Source organism: Eubalaena glacialis, chromosome 13 (assembly GCF_028564815.1).
Source record: "Eubalaena glacialis isolate mEubGla1 chromosome 13, mEubGla1.1.hap2.+ XY, whole genome shotgun sequence".
Taxonomy (NCBI): domain Eukaryota; kingdom Metazoa; phylum Chordata; class Mammalia; order Artiodactyla; family Balaenidae; genus Eubalaena; species Eubalaena glacialis.
In genome coordinates this window covers 9,086,873-9,108,258 of record NC_083728.1, presented here as the reverse complement: position 1 = coordinate 9,108,258, position 21,386 = coordinate 9,086,873, and the positions used below count along the sequence as shown (strand labels likewise).

Sequence of the window (21,386 nt, the reverse complement as noted above, 5' to 3'; positions counted from 1 at the left end):
AATGTTTCTCTGAACCACATTTTCCCCACCTGGAAAAAGCAAATAACACCAATCACCCTTCAAGACCACTGGAAACATTAATGATCCTATAGGCAAAGTAGACGTCCCAGTAGGCCCTCAAAAGTAGATACCTCTGAAAACATCTTGGGTAATTTGCACCCATTATTGCCAGCCTTCACAAAACGTGATGTATGTAATCATCACCTATCTACAGAGAAGAAGCCTGGAACTTGGGGATATGAAGTGACTTTTTCATGTCATTCCTCTCTGTCAGCCTCCCACAACTCATCACCCCCATCCCTGGAACACTTTCCTGTGGTCCTCCCCAGATAAACCCAGACCGCCCTTTTGATATTAGTAACCACTCCTAACCATTGGTCAATACTGCAAAGCAGGATCACCTGGCAGTTAAATATATGATCCCCAGAATCAGGATGCTCCCAGTTCAAATACTAGCTGGGATCCTTTGGGCAAGCTGCTCAGATTCTCTCTGCCTCTGTGTCCCCCTCTCCAAAGGACCTAACTCATAGGGCTGTTGTGAGGATTAAGTAAAGGAATAAATAAAAGCTCTCAGCATCCTGCCCAGCACATAGTAAGCACACAATCATTATCTAATTAGGTATAATTTCCAATTACTCATTCAACAAATATATATGAGGTATCCACTAGGTGTCCGGCACTGTTGAAAGCTCTGGCAATAGCCACTGAACGAGACAAAAAATGTCCCTGGCCTTGTTGAGTTTATATTACAATAGGTAAGACAGACAAAAAACAAGGAAATAAGTAGTGTAATATCACATCTCTTAAGCAATGTGTTGGTTAAATGAACTTACCAACTCTTCCCCTAGACAAGCTTTTGTCCTTAGCCGAGTTGTTCCCTCAACATGAAATACTACCTGCCCCATTTTCACATACTAAAGTCCTACTCCTGTCTTCAAGGCCTAACTCAGCTTTCCTCTATTTCATTTTTTGTTTCCTGATTCTTTAATTAGATAGTATGACTTCCTTGTGTTCCCTCCCATTAAGAGGGTCCTAGAGTCTGCTCTGTAATGCTGTTACCTATGTACACATTCATCACCACCCCCTAGAAGCCTCCAGAGCAGCCTTTACCTCCCTTTGGCAACACTGATCTATTTTTTGGTTACATGGTCTGTGTTCGACCGTCTTCACTAGATTATAAATTCTTTCCCTGCGCGCAGAAGCCGCATCTGCATAATATACTTGCCGAGACCCTCTTCTTGAGGTCAGGGCCTGACGTGAGTAGGTATGTAAATGTTTGTTGATTGAACAAATACATCAGTAAATGGCCATGTCTTCACCCTCTTGCTGAATTGTGATTCTCAGAAGGCAGTGGCTTTGCCTCACTCATTTAATATTGGTTGCCATGAACTGAGACTTAGCAATACTGGACATATTTGGTCTACCAATTATTTTGCTTGAGGTTTTGACCTGGTCTCTCTTTCCGTGTCACCATCTCACCCTCTTTAAGATACATGTCCCTCTCCTTGGAGTGTTTTTCACTATATTGCAAGAGTTATGTGAAGGTAAAAAGAAAGAATACAAGTAAAGCATTTTGGTTGCCTTGACAATGAAGTGCTTCAGAAGTCACAGAGATTGCTTCTTGTTGCCTGCAGCTAGTCCCTGACTTTTCCTGAACTTATGCAAACACATCTGCCCTTCTCCTATTATTGTTGATGATTTAATAAGAAATTATTATTAATTTTACCGAAAAGGAGACTCGGAAGACCACATTTTTCTCTCTAGTACTCATGTGGGCTGCCAGGAAAAGAAAACAAAAAGTGCCAAATTGTGGCTTTAAGTGTTATCCCTTCTCTACAATATCCTTCTTTTCTCTCCCCTTCAACATTACTCCCAGTCTCAGAAGAAAAAAAAAAAATGAAGAAGAAGAAAACAATGAATCTTTCTTCCCCAGCCTAAAGTACACATCTTGGGAAACAGATTGGAAAATCTTTCTGGAAAAAATTGACTGAAATTCCAAACCAATACACTGTATTGTTTATGTCACTCACGAAAAATTTTATGAAACTCTTCTAGATAAAGAACAGTCTCAAGTTTTTACACAGCATATGCATAGGAGGCGGGTTCATCGGGGATGGTTCTTCTTTAGGATGGAGTGTAATTTTCTCAATTTCTGGTTCATAACCATCTAGATCTAAAAGTTGACCAATTAAAACACTCAAATGTGCAATAGGGAATAAAGCATTCATATTTTTATAAACCATACATTTCAAACTTGTTTTGGAAATCATATCTATTGGGTACTCCATACACTAGACCAAAGTAAGAATTATTTTCTTGAAAATGTCTGTGCTAACCTCAGGGAGTTGGGATATCTTACCTCTGTGCTCCAACCTCACTGGCTTTCTTTTAGGTCCTTGAACAAGTCAGACTCCTTCCTGCCTAAGGGCCAAATATTTTGGGATTTCTCTAAGAGTTCTCTTTTCTCAATTCTTTATCTGGCTGGCTTAGATTTAACCAATTCTTCAGATCCTGGCATAAAACACCCTCTTTATAAAAGTCTATTGTAGCAGACTTCCCTGGTGGCGCAGTGGTTAAGAATCTGTCTGCCAATGCAGGGGACATGGGTTCGAGCCCTGGTCCGGGAAGATCCCATGTGCCACGGAGCAACTAAGCCTGTGTGCCACAACTACTGAGCCTGTGCTCTAGAGCCTGCGAGCCACAACTACTGAGCCCCTGTGCCACAACCACTGAAGCCCACGTGCCTAGAGCCCATGCTCCGCAACAAGAGAAACCACTGCAATGAGAAGCCCACGCACCGCAATGAAGAATAGCCCCTGCTCGCTGCAACTAGAGAGAGCCCGTGCACAGCAAAGAAGACCCAATGCACCCAAAAATAAACATAAATAAATAAAACTTTTTTAAAAAGTCTATTGTAGCATCCTCTCTCTTCTCCAAGATACACCCAAGCACACATGCAGACTAAGTTAGAAGCCCCTCTTATTCTCTCTCATAAATCCACATGCTTGTCTGCATGATGTTTGTCTCCACTGTAATTAATGTTATCATTTGTGTGAGTGTCTGCCCCAGACCTTTTCCTTCCTAGACCATAGAGGTGGGGATCATTTTAGTCTTGACCATCACATAGTACAGTAAGCACACAGTAGAGACTCCATAATTAATTGAGTAGATTCATTATTGGGTTGAATGAATGAATACATGATTGGGTTTGCTAGTAGGGTCTGGGAAAACCTAGGCAATGAGAGCCTAGGAAGCAGGTCAAACCTGATGATGGATAGACTTAGGTTTGCTCAAGGGAGTGTAGTCTGAAAAATAAAGATCCAAATTATAGTCAAGAAGAATAGCCAAGGTCATGACCAAAACAAGAGTGCTTCATCATGTATGAAGAACAAAGGGAAGTTCATGGCCCCAGAGGAGTAATGAAGGGGATAGGACAGGCTTCAGATGCAATTCGTGCAGTGGGTCAAGGTAAGTGGTTTAGGAGTTAAACTGTGGAAAGTCTGAGGGACTTGGAGGCCCTGCTTTATGTGACACAGGGGCCAGACAGCGTTCAATGGAGAGTTTGAGCTCTCACATCAACCTTTATTAGCTTTGTGAACTTGAGCCAATTACGTCATCTCTCTGAGCCTCAATAACTTCACCTGCAAAATGGGGATATTAGCACCCACTTCTACAACAGGACAGTGTTTGTATAAAAGAATATTACGTATGTGAAGGTTCATGCCATGGTTCTTGCACGTTCTTCTACCCAGGTCTTCCAAGAAGTTTCGACTCAGCAATGGGTCCTGTCTCTCCTTCACGTTTTTCTCAAGGCATGGGTTGTATCACTGTTTGATGTGTCTGCCTTATCCATCTTTTATAGACTGGAAGCTTCTTGGAGGAGGAAACTTGTGTTACTCACCATAATTCTGTTAGACTCCCGGTAGCACACAGGTTGGGTGGGGGACAGAAAGGCTAACTATTCAGAGGTCCTAGGCAGGAATGAAGACTGTGGAATTATCGATCAGCTCTAAGGCTACATGTGATCCTTCCCCAGGGATCCATGGCTTGGAAGCTAGCTGATGTCACAAAAGAAACACTTGATATATATTGAATGAATAGATGAATGAATGAATGAATTTGCCTTTCGTTATGCATGGCAATAAAGAAAAAGAAATTTAACTTTGTCTTCAAGATTTTTGAATGCCTCTGCCAACAGCTAAATCTCTTCCAGGGAGGGCAGATGGCAGCCTGTACAATGAACAATTTAATCTTTAGAAAATGGAACAACTTTGCCAGCAAACTCCATTTTTCTCCACGAACACATTGTCAATAACATGTGCTCTCAAATATGTGGTGAAATTGATGACTGGGCCCTGATTTATGGAAACAACAACAAATTAAATGATTTCTTATCTTGGGGTCCTTCGGATCAGCTATGAATTTTTTTTTTCCCTGTGCTCTAATAATAGAAGAGGTCTAATTAAAACGCCTTGCTGGCTGATTGTGTGTGTGGAGTACAGGAAAGAAAGGAGAGTGTCCAGTGCATCTTAATTTAAAATCAGGAGGGGAGAAGCCACTTATGTGATAATGAAGATTAACTTAGGCTGATGCTGGGGCTCCCTCCTCACATAAAGGCAGATATTGAGGGAATCCTTCATACAAGCACTTTGGGGACCACTTATTTAGCGCCTTGTAAGAAAGTTTCTTGGTCTTGGATAGACTTGAGGTTTTGGACTTGGATGACAATAGACCAGGGTGGAGAGGGTTGCTCAGAGAAATGGGACTCTCTATTCCTGAATCACAGCCTGGTTCAGAAGGAGTCCCTGTCCTAGAACTCCTCCTTCGAGAATGATGATTCTAAACGCATATTTGGATCAAGAAGTTTTTTGAGAATCTGATGAGAGCTACTGATCCTCTCTCCAGAAAAAATAAACAAGTGTATATTTACAAATGCATACACACACATACACAGAAATGCAAAATTTGCTTATGGTGTCATGTCTTTCCTTTGCCATAAGCTTGAACAACTTGAGCAACAATTTCTACTCAAAATTCCAGGCATCATCAGCTTTCCTATAATGCTCACCCAAGGTTAAGAATCGCTTGATTTAAAGAACCTTTGGTGGGACTTCCCTGATGGTCAAGTGGCTAAGACTCCGCTCTCCCAATGCAGGGGCCCTGGTTCAATCCCTGGTCAGTGAACTAGTTCCCACATGTGGCAACTAAGAATTCGCATGCCGCAGATAAAAGATCCCGCATGCCCCAACGAAGATCCCACACACAGCAACAGAGATCCGCGTGCCTCAACTAAGACCCAATGCAGCCAAATAAATAAATAAATATTTAAAATAACTAAATAAATAAAGAGGCTTTGGTTTCCGTAGGTCACGAAATTCTTAATCATTTCAGTCTGCATACTTCTTTGGCCATCTGGTGTAGCCCATGGAACCCTTCTCAAAACTAATGCTTTTAAAGATGTAAGATAAAATACCTAGGGTTAAAAAAATTCATGGAAATACAGTTATCAAATATTAAAGAAACTAATTTGTGATATAGTAACAAATGAATTTTTTATATACATTAAATAGCATGACCATAACTAAGGCTAATAACCACTGTAATTTCAAAGTAATGATGAGTGTACATGATATCACAAGATATTTGCAAGATACTCACATTTACAATGTGACATGAAAATATCTGTGACATTTTGGTGAAAATATTGGTGACAAAAATCATAATGCTGCTACTACTATTGTGATTTGATGTCTACATTCATAAATGAAGGAAATGTTGAATTTCAGTTAAAGGTTAGTGAAATTAAAGAGGTAATTTTCTTTCCCACGCAAGTTCATGGGTCCCCTGAATTCTGTGCATGGGTGTCAGGTGAAGGTTTCCTTCCCTGGTTTTCCTCATGGTGTGGAAATGACCTTAGGCACGTGATGCCTCCCCTCTCACTTTGACCTCAAACCTGACTCACATCATCTTATTTTCTCATTATTATTGACTGAAATATCTCCTAACTAAAAGCACAATGATGGGAATATGGCGTACATCTGATTGGCTTGACTCTGAAGCTCTGTTTCAAATATGCCCCATTCCTAGGGGCAGAGGCAGCTAAGTGCAGAGGAAGAAAGGACTGTCTGTGGGAAACCTGTTTAACCTAGAACTTTAGCTTCCAGAAGGCAAGGACCAAACTGTTTTGTTCCAGGTTGAACATTCCAGCACCTAATCCAGTGCCGGGCACAGGAAAATCTCTCAACATGTACTTATTCAATTAAGGAGTAAACATCAGCGGTCAGTTAGCAAAGAATAAGGGAGACCTTCCTGGACTGTTTAATCCAAGGGGCTGGCATTCCATGGATGTCTCTGTCTGGAGATCTTCTGAGGAAAATGGACCCATTTAATTTAAGTGGAGAGAAGTCTCCCCCCCCCCAGTAGGTGTTCCCACAGGTGTTCAAAAAGAGCTATTTCCAAAGAACAGAGGATGGGAAACTTTTTCTATAAAAAGCCAGATAGCAAATATTCTAGACTTTTCAGACTGTACAATCTCTGTCACAACCACTCAGCTCTGCCACTGTAGCATGAAGACAGCCATCAATAATCCATAAACAAATGTGGGTCTGTGTGCCAATAAAACTTCATCAACGGACTCTGAAGTTGGGATTTCATATAATTTTGATGTGTCCTGGAATATTGTTCTTCTTTGGATATTTTTCAGTTCTTTAAAAATGTAAAAGCCATTCTTAGCTCATAGGTCATATAAAAATAGGCGACCGCTGGGACCTGACCCGAGGGCCCTGGAATGGAAGCTGCGGCTCTGGTTTTGCTCTGGTTGTTGGTGGGTTGGTTTTTGCCAGTCTGGGCCAAGCCTCCATCTACGCCGCCATTGTTATGTTCCCTTCTATGGCCCAAGCCCTTTCCCGCCCTTGGGGATTTGCACTTAGGGATGCTTCGCCGGACACGTGAGCTTCCAGGGCCCCCCATGGCTGACCCTTTCTCATCTTTCAGGGCTTAACTTAAATGTCACATCTCGAGGTACCTTCCCTGGCCCCTTCTCAGCGTTAGCCACACTGACGGTCATACCTACAGCCACTCACTTTTTCATCACCTGCTTTATCTTCTTCATAGCACTTACCTGATGTGGTCTCGCATCTGCTCTAGCAAAATACCACAGACTGGGAGACTTAAACAACAGAAATGTATTTTCTCACAGTTCTGGAGACCGGAAGTCCAAGATCCAGGTGCTGGTAGGGTTGGTTCTCCCCAGACCTCTCTCCTTGGCTTGCAGAGGACCGCCCTCTTGCTGCCTCTTCACATGGTTTTTCCTCTGGGCACAGCTCCCCGCCAGGTGTCTCGTTATTTTATAAGAACACCAGTCAGATTGGATTAGGGCCCACCCTAATAGCCTCATCTTAATTTGATCACCTCTTTAAAGACCCTACCTCCAAATCTAGTCACATCCTGCATACTGGGGTTAGGTCATCAAGATGAATTTGGAGGTGGAGGTGGGGAGACACAATTCAGTCCATACACTGGCTTCCAAGATGCTTGTCAATAAAGCTTTTGTCATTATTACTTTAACATCAATTGTTGCTTCTCCCCGCCCCTGCCCCTGGCCTCAGAGGGAACAGCTTGTAGCTATGGAAACCCTCCACACAAGCTTTTCATCAATTTCCTTTCCACAAAAGATGAGAGCTTCAGGACTTCCCTGGTGGTCCAGTGGCTAAGACTCCAGGCTCCCAATGCAGGGGGCCTGGGTTCAATCCCTGGTCAGGGAACTAGATCCCATGTGCTGCAACAAAGATGCAGCCCAGCCAAATAACTAAATAAATAATAAAAAAAAAAAAAAGTGGACAATTCAATGGTTTAAAAAAAAAAAGATGAGAGGTCCACCCCATACTTCATTTATAGCTATGCTTGGAAAGGGTGAATGTTTTCTAGTAAATTTTATAAGTGAGACATTTAAAATACGTATCAGTGCATCTCAACAGCTGATTTGGGGGCGGAGGAAAGCCTTGAATTCCTGAGAGAGAAAACCTGGTTCAGTGTCTTTTCAGGGCACAAACAGAATCCAGGGTCGAGTCTGAAGGGTCTGCTGGCAGTGTGGACTAGTGAGAAAGGAGGGGGGCAGGGGCTCAAATCCTGGCTGCACCTCTTACAGTCACGGTGACCGATCACTGCACATTCCCCGGAGTCAGCTGCCCCTTTGTGAAAGCACTACTGCTGATACGCACTTCCTTTTTGTCGTGGGAGCCTCTCTGTCCCTCACCAGCCTCACAGCGCCTGGCAAGAGGTGAGGTCTCATTGCCTGATAATAGCGATTGTTCTTAAAACAGGAGAGCAAACAAATAAACAAACCCCGGGAACCTGAAGGTCTCCTGTGAATTCTTCCTTCGGAAGGGAATTTGGTTGCTCAGTGCTGTAACTAGGCCATTTGAGCCGGGACTTGTCAATAAGGGTCACTGATCTTACAAACACTGGTGCTTTGCGTTGTTCGTGGGGTTTTTTCTTTGTTGTTGTTGTTTTTTTTTCATATTTGCATGTGTTGTGAAGGGATTTAATCTAAATAGAAATGCAGATTTTGGATTGGGGAGGGGAAAGAGAGAGGGAGGAGGAGAGAGAGAGAGAAGGAAGCAAGGAATGCTGTAGTAGAATTGTACAAATCGCGTATTCTACCCAGTCTCTGCAAGAACAGTTTATTGATTACATGGCAGGAATCAACCAATCAATCAATCAGTTGTACATTAGGGCAGAAGTTCTCAGTCTCAGGAGCACATTAGAATCCCCTGGAGAACTTTTAAAAACCTCGGCGCTCAGGCCATACCCTGGAGCAACTAAGGCAGAATCTGGGAGATTCTGGGCATCAGTGGGGCCCGGACATCCGGTGTTGAAAGGCTCCCAGGCAACCCCCATGTGGCATGGGGCCAGAGTGGAGAACTCGCCCAGAGGCATGGGGTGCAATTACGTAACTCTGGGTCACTTACTAGCTGTGAACTGGGGCGAGTTGCTGAGCATCTCTGAGCCTCGACTTCCTTGTTGGTCTGGAAGGTTAAATCGGATGCAATTGGTTTAACACTTGGGCTCCAGACCAAGAACATACTGGCTTAGTAAATACCAGGTTACTATTCTCACCGTCACCCAGTGGACGTGAAGGCGGGGGCCACCATGTCACTGTCTGCAAAATGGCAGAGGCAGGGAGGATCCCTGAAGTCATTCAGTCTCATATCTATGACTCTACAAAGGTAGAGCAGTGGGCAAAGTATGTAGAAAAGCTCATATTTCTTTATGGAGTGACACGCAGGGGCCAGGCCCTGGGCTGGTACTTTGGAGTCTTGAGAACAAGGCAGTCACCCCTCCTGCCCTCCTAGACCCTGAAGGCTAGTGGGAGAGGCAAGCATTAAACCGTATTCACACAAACCGAGGTGTTATTAATAACAAGTGGAGGGCAAGAGAGAGGAAACCTGGGAACCTGGATTCTGGAAGAAGGAAAGGTCCTTCTGAGGCCATGATGTTTAAGCCAGTGGGTGAGTGTGGAGCAGGAATTATCCAGGCAGAATCATGGGAGGGACACTCCAGCCAAGGGGACAGCGGGTGCAAAGGCTGTGAGGAGGGATGGAGCTTGACATTTTTTAGGAGATTCCGTTTAAGTCATAAATAAATGAATAAAAGAACATCTTCTTTTTCTCAGAGCATCTCCAAGCACCCAGACTTTCCATAACGTACTTTGGGAAACAGTGGTGGAGTCTGATGAGATACTAGGTTTGAGCTCGAGACAAGTCTTGATTTTGCTCCAGATTCACTAGGAAATATTTGCGTGGGCTGGGGAGGTGGGAGTGGGCAACTTAACCTCCTGAACCTCCACTTCTTCATTTCTATACAGGAAATTACGACTCATATCTTCCCAGTCTTTCTTGAGGGTTGGTAACTGTTGGTCACTTGCAAATTGGTAAAGGGTAACGGTTATTATTACGAAGCAGCATGGCCCTTTGGTGACAGGGAAACCTGGTTCAAATCCCAGTTTTGCCATTTCCCAGACATGTGATCTTGGTCCCTTTACTTAAATCTCTGTCCCTCAGTTTTCTGATCTCTGGTAAAGGAGGTTCATAAGAGCTACATTTGGGGATTATTATAAGAGTTAAATAAAACAATTGCAGTCAAGCTTCAGGCAAAGAGTAGGCATGAATGAAACGATCATTCCAGGAAGGGAGACTCTTCTTGGAAAATGGGAGAGTTTGCCTGAATTATCTAAACATGGTTTCCAATCCACCAACCCCCTTGTCCAGTGTAGACTCATCACAAACAGTGCTGCAATGGGCTTAGACACATAATCACAGAGGTAAAAAATATTTAGTTGTCAGCTAAAATGCTGACAACTCACATTTAAGCAGCAGTAAAGTCCCCTAGCTGGGCCCATGCAGTGAATCTCGTCTGGTTGTAAGTTAGTTGTCATAAATAACATTTGGCTCTGTGCTCCACTTAGAGAAGATGAGTTCCATTGTGAATCATGTTGTTGTCGGTGTGGACTTTAAGCTGTCCGGGTTGTTTATGGTGGTGTTTGCCAGCATCTAGACCTCTTTCAAACAATTTAAGTGCCCTTTTGGAGTATATGAATGTGGCTCAATAAAAATGGGTACAGGGAAATTGCTTCCTTTCTCTCCTGTATGACAATGCACCAAAAGCAACCATACATGAGAATTGTCAAATGTTAAATACATAATTGCCAAACACAAAATTATAATCAACATTGAAACCACCAGGGACATTTTCCCTTTCCATTGTCAGGATGTTCTGATCTTTGCCACCCTTTTAATTTATCTCTTGAAAGGACGATAACAGCTGGACAGTTTTTCAGTCCTTATCATTTTTCATTATATAGCTTTACCGAGCAACATGCCTTTAGAAGATTCTAGTTAGTTCACTGACAGCAATAAATACTGGCTGGAGAACAGGCTTCTGAAGTCAGACAGACCTAAGTTCAAATGCTGCTCTACTGCTTACTAACTAACTGACCTTGATGTTCTTAACCAGTCCAAACCTCTGTTTTCTCATCAATAAATAGGGACAATGAGATCTACAGTCAGGTATTATTGTAAAGTGCAGAGCTTCTAATGAGCATTTGATAAAATGGTAGGTATTATGACTGCTTTCTACTCTCTTCTTCTTAATATCCACATCAAATGTTTGGAAATGGTATTTTATACTTTTTTTATAAAAGAGGAAAACTTTTCTTAGCTTCACATCTGAATTGACAGCTGATTTCTTTTCACCATTTGTTTAATGCCTGAAATAAAGAGGCTCTCTTCTACTTAGTTTTTTAAATTTCCAGAAGGTAAGAATAATCCATTTTCCAAGACCTGATGATTACCCTATTCTTAACACATAAGCAGAATTTTATGTATGTATTTTTTTTAATTTATTCTACACATTATTCAACAGCACTTTTAAGGTACCATATTGTATGCAATGCAATAAAATCAGAAAAGAAAAGAAAATCATTTTTTAAATCTACATTTTATTGAGCTCTTACTGTGTGCCAGGAACCATTTGTGAAAGGCACTAATCTCATCCTGATTTTGCAGATGTGGAAACTTAGGTAGAAAAAGGGTAAGTCATTTCCCCCAATGCCACCCAGCTAATAAATGGAAGTGTCAAACTATTAACAAAAATGCCAAAGGAAAATGGAGAGAGAATATGAAGAGAAGTTAATGCACGTAGACTGTAGCCTTCAGAGGTTACACAGTTGCTGAAGTTGGGTCACCAAATTGACTCTGAGCTCCCTAGCAGTGAAAGCAAAAATGGAAACAAGATCCATCCCAAGACTGACCTTTCCCATAAGGAAAATCTATATCAAGATTTAAGAATAAGTCATGCCTTTTCTGATACCTAATGTCTGGCAGAAAGTTCTTGCATAACTTTTGTGATAGAGTACGAAAAAGACAATTGGAGGTTCCCATGTTAAACCAAATATTTAAAACTGAAACCATTCCTTTCTGTAAAATTAAAAAAAAAAAAAAATTCAACTATTCCTTTCTGCAAAAATATGTTTTGCTTAACACTGGGCTCCATCTCTTTTTAATAATTATTCAATCCAAGCTTTGTCAAAGCATCATACTGTGAAGAGATTCATGTTAAAAAGCAAGTTGGGAGGAGGGAGTGGAGCCTGCCTCTCTCTGTCTTATCATTTTTATTTAGATTGACGTACCTTTGGTTATAATTAGGGATAACTGTACGGCAGTTAAGACTCCATAATCCCATCATTAGTTGTCAAGAGATTTTCAGAGGGCAAACCCTCATGCCATTTCTTTCATTTCTGTTTCTTAACTACTTGGGTAGCCTGAAGTTGAAGAGTGTGCTTTAAGGAACAGATTTTCTGCTGCCATTGAAATCTTCTAAGCTGACACACAAGCAAAGACACAAATGACACCTAGTGACAGCATTTGTGCCACTCTCAGGAAGCCCCTCATCTTCTCGCCTGACATTTTTGTTGTTGTTCTCCAAGTCGTCACCCTGTTTCTGCCAGTTTCTTGAACAGCCATTTCGCACACCATGGTGAAGAGATTTTAAACCATTTCAAGGGCTGCCCATGAAGTAGACCTAAAGGGAACTTATTTTTAAAAGTATTTCCAACTGGCCCACTCCATTAGACACTGGAGGTTGGTGATATAGGATGGAGGTCAACCTAGATGTTTGCTCTGGCACTGATTTAAAAAAAAAAAAAAAGACATGGAAAAGTCTCCTCCAGCTTTCGGGCTGTAGACAGTTGACAGTCTGGTTTGTGTCATGAAGCATATATCATGCATTTGAGACACATGGTTGATTTATCACAAGTTGTGCTTTAAAAGAGGAAGTTCAAAAGTTGAGATTTTCCAGTGTGTCAATTATGACCTGCATGCCGTCTGCATTTAGATGTCCCAAGGAGAAGACTATCAAGATCAATAATAGCATTGCCTCCTGTTCTTCAAGGGTCTAATCAAGCTCTCCTTAAACAAATATACAAAAAAAGAAGTGTTGTTTCATGGGCACAGATTCAACATCAGGAACAATTAGTTTCATGGTTAAAGGTAAAGACTCTGAAATCCAGAAAGTATATATTCCTATTGAATATCGGAATATCCAGTTCCACTGATAGTCACGTCGCCTTGGATAAGTCACTTCAGTTATCTAAACTTCAGTTTTTTCCTGTGTAATACTGGATACCCCGTTGAGTTGTTGAGATGGTTAACGAAAATAATGCATAAGTGGTGGGTCTAAAATTAATAGTCACGACACAGACGTTACTGATATAGAATTTTTAGTTTGTTTTTTTTTTTCTGATTCACCTCTTTGAGGTTTGACATAAGAAAGAAAAAGTCCTTCTTGCCATTCATAAACTCAGACCCTTCCTCCTATCTGGTTTATTTGGTGGCCTCCCCTTTCCTTGGGCAACCAGTCTGGGTCTCTGTTTTCAATGGTGAGAAAACCGCATGGAAGAAAGGAATTAAGAAAAGGCAAAACTATATCAATATTTTAAAATGTTATCCACCTACTCACATGAAGCTATGTCTAGCGTATAAAAAGTGTTCAATATATTTAAGCAATTATTTTATTCATTCAAAGACTTGAAATTGGTCCACCAAAGTTTAAGGGTTTCTGCACACAGAGATTTCTCTTAGGAAAAATTAGATGAAGCACTAATGATGAAATTCATCAATGTAGGTAAGCCAATTTGGATTTTCAAATTGTAAAATCAATTTGAAAAAAATATTACCTGCAGGTTTCTCCCAGGATTACAGGGTTAAAAATCGCCTGTCTCCATTTCCACCTGGCCTCCTTGCCACAGTCTTTTTTTAATAATACATTTTCTATTTCTTCAGCAGCTGTATTTTACTCTTTTTTTTCATTTTCAACCAAATAGTTTCAAGAAGCCCTGAATTAGGAGTCAGGTGTCCTGACCCATCACGATCACCATGGGAGCAAATTATTTAAACTCCCTCAGCAAATTATTTAAACTCTTTATCTTTGGGGCTACTAATATTTAGCCAATATATTTCAGAAGAGAATATATATATGAATGTGCTTTGAAAAATATAAATTGCTTCAGAATGGCAGAATAAATTATTCTTTGAAGTTGAAAGCACCACTTAGATGGCAAAGCTTCTTGATGTCCATTTCCTTAGACTAATTTTTCTAGTCTGTTCTCTTCTTTTCTTTTTTATTTTTTCTTATTTTTTTTTTGGCTGCATTGGGTCTTCATTGCTGCGTGTGGGCTTTCTCTAGTTGCAGCGAGCAGGGGCCACTCTTCTCTGCGCATGGGCTTCTCATTGCCGTGGTTTCTCTTGTTGCGGAGCACGGACTCTAGGCGCGTGGGCTTCAGTAGTTGTGGCTCACGGGCCCTAGAGCACAGACTCAGTAGTTGTGGCGCACGGGCTTAGTTGCTCCGCGGCATGTGGGATCTTCCTGGACCAGGGCTCGAAGCCACGTCCCTTGCACTGGCAGCCAGATTCTTAACCACTGCATCACCAGGGAAGCCCCTCTTTTTTTCTTTACATGTTCTCTTTCATAGAATTACAGAAGAAGGATTCCAGATAAATCTATATTTTTTCTTTTGTACTGTTTTAGTAATAAATATTTTAAAATTCCTTTTTCATCTTTGAAGAGATAGACTTCAAATTATTTTCTTTAGAACTTCATTCACTCAACCAATATTTATCAAGTACTTACTATGTGCCAGATATTGGCTTATATGCTTGGGATACTGATGTGAGTGTAATGCACAGAGCCCATGCCTTCCTGGGCTTTATAAGCCAGAGTAGGAGGCAGACACTGAACCAAAAATTACATATATGATTATGTTCATAAACCACAACAAGTCCTAGAACGACAACATAAAATGTGCAATATTATAACAAAATAATTTAATCAAGTTCAACGGGTAAGAAAAAACTTCTCTGAAGAAATGACATTTAAATTAAGACCTCAAGGATGAGAAGGTGCTAGCCAAACAAAGAATAGGAGGAAGCGCATTCTAGACAGAGGGAACAGCATCTTCGAATACCTGGAGACATGCTTCAGAAACTGTCAGAAGGCCAGCGTTCTCGGGACATATCACTAAGCGGTACAGACCCAGGAGCGGTCAGAGAAATGGCAAAGCAGATCAGGCAGAAAGTCTTAGAAAAACAGGGTTTTTTCTAAGTGCAGTAGAGGTCACTGAAGGAGTCTAAGCTAGGAGGAATGGGAAGTGACTGCTTCAATCTAATCTCAATTTTCATAAGCTCACATTTGCCATATGGGAAATGATCCACAGGACACAGAGTGGACTAAAGGAGCCCGGTAAGAGGGACCCACAGTCATCCGGGAAAGATGTGCACAGGCTTGAACGGGGACACAGAGTGAAGATGGAAATCAACTTTGGCGAGGAATTTTATTACCAGGTGTCAAGGATGACCCAACTTTCTAGCAGGAGCAATTGAGCTGTTTGAGGTTCCATTTCCCATGAATAGAAATGTTAGAAAGGAAACAGGATGGGGACGGGGAATTCAAACACCGGCTATTGGAAAAGTTATGTTTTGAGGCACTTGTGAGATATTCACGTAGAGATGTCCAGAAGCCAGCTGGATGCACGGATCTGGAACTCAGTCTTCAGCATACGGGTGAGATTTAACATTACGGAACAGGATGCTGCCTCCTAGAAAGGGCTTGTGTAGAGCAGAGGTCCTCGCCCTTCAAAGACCCAGTGTGGACGTTTCTGGACAAACATTTCATAATTTCCCCTTTACTTCCTGAAAAAGAATTCGTAGATCAAATGACCAGCCTACACACATAATTTCAAAAAGAAATCATCTAATGCCATGATCGTATAACATGAAAGAAAAGGAAAACATTTGGGCACAAAAATTCACTAGAACCAGACTTCTCAAAGTTGAACCTGGATACAAATCAGCTGGGCATCCTGTTAAAATGCAAATTCTGAATTAGCAGCTCTGGGGTGGACCCAGCCTTCTGCATTTCCAACAAGCTCCCAGGTGATGCCAGGGCTGCTGTTTCATGGACCACACTCAGAGTAACGAGGTCCTCGAAGACATGATGAGGTAGCCCGATGCGTGCTCCTGGATGTAGAGTTTAGTGAACGTGTCAGTGATCAATGCAGATCAATGTGGGTGGGTTGAATGGGCATCTCAAATATAAGCACAAATGCCAATGGTGACCTGTTTTTTAAAACAGCAAATGACTCCCATGAACATTCCAGACAAAACAAAGCACAGTTTCTCTTTCTTTGCAAGGTAGCTTTATTTCTGGAAAATGCAATGTATATGAAACTGTGCATAAGAGACTTTGTGTTTATATGTAAAATGGACTTAGGTTCTAGGCTCAAATAACAAAAATGTTTTCTGCTAGGTTGGAGGTTCTGAACCAGTGGTAATTTTGCCCCACTCCAAAGGGACATTTGGCAAAGGCTAGAGATATTTTTGGTTGTCACAACTCGAAGGTAAGGGGGACTGCTACTGAAGTCTGGTGGGCAGAGGCCAAGGATGCTGCTAAAAATCCTACAATGCACAGGACAGCCCCCCCAAAAGAGAGAAAGATCTGGCCCAAAATATCAATAGTGCCAAGGATAAGAAATGCCAACCTACAGAGAGACCTTGCACACACTGCAAGATGCCTAACATTCCTGGCCCCTAACCATGAAATGCTAGCAGCGCCTCCATCATGGTAGCAAACCCAAAACACCCTCTGGGGATGATAATGCAGCTCTGAGAAGAACAGTACAGACTGGAGAAAAAAGAAGGCAGGTTGGGATGGTGCAAGGGCACAGAGAAAAGGAAGAGCCAACCAGAATGACTTGCCCGAGGGATGAAGGATCCCAGCGTGACTAAATTAAAATACAGTATATAGAATTCTATGCATCTGTTGGTGACTGTAATTAATACAAAAATAATTGCATCTTTTTGTCTGGCTCTCCCTCACAAACTCTACTTAACGAACACTGCCAATGACTTTTTCGATATGTAATTAAATTTTTTATTTATTTCTGGTTTATTTTTATTGTATTAGCTCAACATATTAGGGGGGAATACTCATGAAGCAGCAGAGCTTGGCCTCAACTACCATTTGAAAGGCAACCAAGAGTATTTGCTTTTTTTTTTCTTAAATCATTCTACACAATTTTTTCTGAACAGTAAAAGGGAATAGCATCCATTCTCATCCCCCTTCCCTTCATTTTCTAGTTTTAATTTTCTGCCAGGTCTCATCTTTAGACCTAGAGGAAAAAAACATTTCTCTTCTTCTTTTAAGATAAGAAATAATTTTTTAAGGGTATATTGTCCCAAAGTGGCCCAAGATTCAGGTCTCTTCTTTACCATTCTCTTCTAGTACAGAAACACTGCCCTTCCAGAAGAATCCACCACTTCCATCAATCATGGTGGGATATGAGATCTCTCAGATAGAAATAGCATCATAGCCGGGTTTTAACAGAAGACACTCATATCTGGAATTTAACTGAGTAACTGTACAGATACTCTTGGGAAAATGCCTCTAAATTATTAATAATGCTAGTGTTTCACATTTTAAGACATTACCAAGCGATCACAGGCAATATAAGAAGCAGGGCTTAAGAGACCAGAAAAACCTGAATCTGGATACCCTTTCTCCTATTACCGGCCAGGTGGCTGCAGGTCAGTGGCTTCACCTCTCTAAATCCCCATTTCCTAGGCTGGAAAGTGTAGACACTAGTACCTCCTGTGTTACAGCATTGTGAAGTTGACATGAGGTAAGGCACGGATCTCGAAAGGATAGTATAGACTAAACACGCAAAAAATGTCAAGTTATCAAGACAGCAGGATCCTTTCATGCTGAGACCCCCAAAAGCCAAGTAACCTGAGCGAAGAATTACAGAAAGTCAGTAATGAGGTCAGGACTGAGATCTCAAGAACTAAACAACTTCATTTGCTTCTGCACAAGAGTCTGTCATGAAAGTGTTTTCCAGAAAATGACACTCAAGTATACCTGTGAGTGTTCTGTAGGGAAGAGAAGGGTTATCAAATGAATTTGGGAAACACTGGGTTAAAGAAAGGTATATTGTGTTGGATTGGGTTGGGTTTTAATTGCAGGCCTTCTCAGAGCCTTTAATATGCTAATATGTACTGTGAATTTCCAAAAGGGGATTATAATAAAATTATTTTTTCCTTTTTCCCTGCTCCCCTTCCCAGAACAAATTTTGACCTAAGAGAAACCCAGCCAGAGAAGTTTGGGTGTTGATCAAATCTGGAGCAGGTTCAAGGAAGTGATAGATGAAATAAAGTTCTCTAAAACTGGTATCACATTAACATCAAGGTCAAGGAGGAGAAAATGAGGGCCATGAATAGACTGTGTGTGAAACTGCCCCCCACCAGGACATCGTCCTGACTCACAGTGTAAGGCACATTCACTCTTTAGGGAAGACAGGCTTTGTCATTCTTTTTCCTTCCTCTCTTTCCCTCTCTCCCTCCCCCTACCTTCTCCTTATGCCGTTGCAATTTCTAGCCTCTGTCTTTCTTTAACCTGTTTCTCTTCCTCCATCAAGTGACCACGTGACCATCCTCCTTCAAGTTTCCAGACCTGCTGGGGGGCGGGGTAGGAGGTTCCAACCAAGTCAGAGCAAAGACTGCTGGGGCCCTTCGTATCTGAAATACAAACTCAGTGACCAAGGGAAATGGTTCCTTCCCCTGACGGTGGTGCCTGAGTGAGCATGGAAGCTTCTGAGTGGGAAAGCCTCAATTTAAAGCCATCCACTGCTTTTTATTAGCTGTGGGACTTTGGACAAGTCACTAACCTCTTTGAGACTTTTTCTCTCTCTTATTTTTAAAGCGAAGTTGTTTGAAGGGTTAATGGTAATGGATGTAAAGCACCTGGCATTTGGTAGGTATATAATAACTGGTTGCTAGTATTGCAGCCATACTTACCGAGGTATCCTTTATAATGTCTGTTATGATTACTTTGCACGTAATTTCTCTGCACACATCAAATGTCACACAGTTTTCAACTTGTCTTTTTTCTTCTACTAGAAACTTGGAAATTTTCCTTTTCCAAAAGACAAATTAAATATAGGTCCAAAGTATTTTTTTCTCATTAAAATGAGTACTACCACTAAATAATGTGTAAACAAGGATTGCCACCCAGATTGGACTGATGGAAATCATATGCATTCCTACAGTAATCCAAATAGCACATATCTGGGAATTCCCTGGCGGTCCAGTGGTTAGGACTCTGCGCTTCCACTGCAGGGGGCACGGGTTCAATCCCTGGTTGGGGAACTAAGATCCCGCATGCTATGCAGCATGGCCAAAACAAACAAACAAATAAATAGCACATATCTGAAAAAAATTCACCCCATTAGGTAGTTTTAAGCATTTCCCCACCACAAAAATGTTGCTATCTTTTGACTCCGAAATTTAAGCCTATTAAAATATCCCAACATACTGAAAGGCTTTAAATACAAAGATGTTCATCACAGCGTTGTATATTATTGAATAAAATTGGAAGCAAATTAAATGTCCAACATCACAAGAATGGTTTAGCAAACCTTGATAATGTAAGTGACAGAATACATCCCACTGTTTACAATGAGATTTCCAAGTGAAAGAATACAAAGAAAAACATTACACAGTGGGCACTTACAACTATGTAAACCTAACAAAATGGTGGGAAAGAAAATACTAGAAGGTAGTACTACAGAATGTAAATAGGAGCTTTCTCCTGATGGTGGGGCCATGGGTTAATTTTTTTTAATGCTTCACAATAGAAAAATCATATATATATATTTTTTTACTTTTAATTATGGTAAAATACACATAACATAAAATTTACTATCTTAACCATTTTTTATGGTTTATGTTTTATTTGGTTCCATCCCTTTTTATAATAATATATCCATTAACCATTTTTAAGTGTACAGTTTAGTGGCATTAAGTGCATTCCATTCGCATTGTTGTGCAAACATCACCACCATCCATCTCCAGGACTTTTTCATCTTGCAAAGGTTGCCCCTGGCAACCACGATTCTGCTTTATGTTTCTATGAGCTTGACTACTCTAGGTACCTCATGTAAGTGAAGTTATTTATCATTTTATGACTGGCTTATTATCACTTAGCATAATGTCTTCAAGAGTCATCCATATTGTAGGATGTACGAGAGTGGATGTGGATGTACCACATTCTGTTTATCCATTCATCCACAGATGGACATTTGGGTTGCTTCCACCTTTTGGCTATTGTTAATAACGCTGCTATGAACATGGGTGTTCAAATATCTCTTCCGGGCTTCCCTGGTGGCGCAGTGGTTGAGAGTCTGCCTGCCAGTGCAGAGGACACGGGTTCGAGCCCTGGTCTGGGAAGATCCCACATGCCGCGGAGCGGCTGGGCCCGTGAGCCACAACTGCTGAGCCTGCGCGTCTGGAGCCTGTGCTCCGCACCAAGAGAGGCCGCGACAGTGGGAGGCCCGCGCACTGCGATGAAGAGTGGCCCCCACTTGCCGCAACTAGAGAAAGCCCTCGCACAGAAACGAAGACCCAACACAGCCATAAATAAATAAATAAATAAATAAATATCTCTTCCGTACATTATTTTTTTTTTTATTTTTTAATTTTTGGCTGCGTTGGGTCTCTGTTGCTGCGCGCGGGCTTTCTCTAGTTGCGGCGAGCGGGGGCTACTCTTCCTTGCGGTGCATGGGCTTCTCATTGCGGTGGCTTCTCTTGTTGCAGAGCACGGGCTCTAAGCATGCCGGCTTCAGTAGTTGTGGCTCACGGACTCTAGAGCACAGGCTCAGTAGTTGTGGCGCACGGGCTTAGTTGCTCCGCGGCATGTGGAATTTTCGCAGACCAGGGCTCGAACCCGTGTCCCCTGCATTGACAGGCGGATTCTTAACCGCTGCGCCACCAGGGAAGCCCCATACATTATATTTTTAAGACTTTTTTCCTAAATTAGCCCTTCCTTTCTATGTCCCATCAACTGATTATATCATACTCTAGACTAGACTTAATTAAGACACTATGCAGAACATTAATACCAATGAAATAGGTGAGCAATTTGACTCCCTGGGGGAAATAACCACCTGAGCTACTCCTCAGAAAATAATGCATTTTTTTCTGTTGTTCTGATTCCCACTACAGGACAAATGCCTTAGTTTCAACTTTCCAGCCTGGTTCTCTCACACTGAGCCCTTCCTTGGTGCACCTCCCTGCTCCTGACATTGACTCCTCCTGACACCCTGCTCTAAGAAGACTGCTTAAAAAAAAAAGAAAAGAAAAGAAAAGAAATCACCCCAGCCATTTCTCTTCATCCTCACTAACAATTTGGTAATGAAGTATTGATTTCCACTTCTCTGCTTATGGACAACATTAGATTTTCATTAATAAACTGCAACGGGGCTCTCTCGTCTCTACCGCCCC

At 41.6% G+C, this 21,386-nt stretch overlaps 1 protein-coding gene across 1 annotated transcript in view; it reads left to right on the top strand.

Annotated features, from left to right (window-relative positions):
- Window positions 1-21,169, top strand: part of TSHZ2 (teashirt zinc finger homeobox 2) — a 442,402-nt gene extending 421,233 nt beyond the window's left edge. The window contains exon 3 of the mRNA XM_061209626.1: window positions 21,108-21,169. Coding sequence (XP_061065609.1) covers window positions 21,108-21,109 — 2 coding nt within the window. The 3' untranslated portion in view covers window positions 21,110-21,169. The remainder of the gene's footprint in view (window positions 1-21,107) is intronic.
- Window positions 21,170-21,386: the final 217 nt, after the last annotated feature.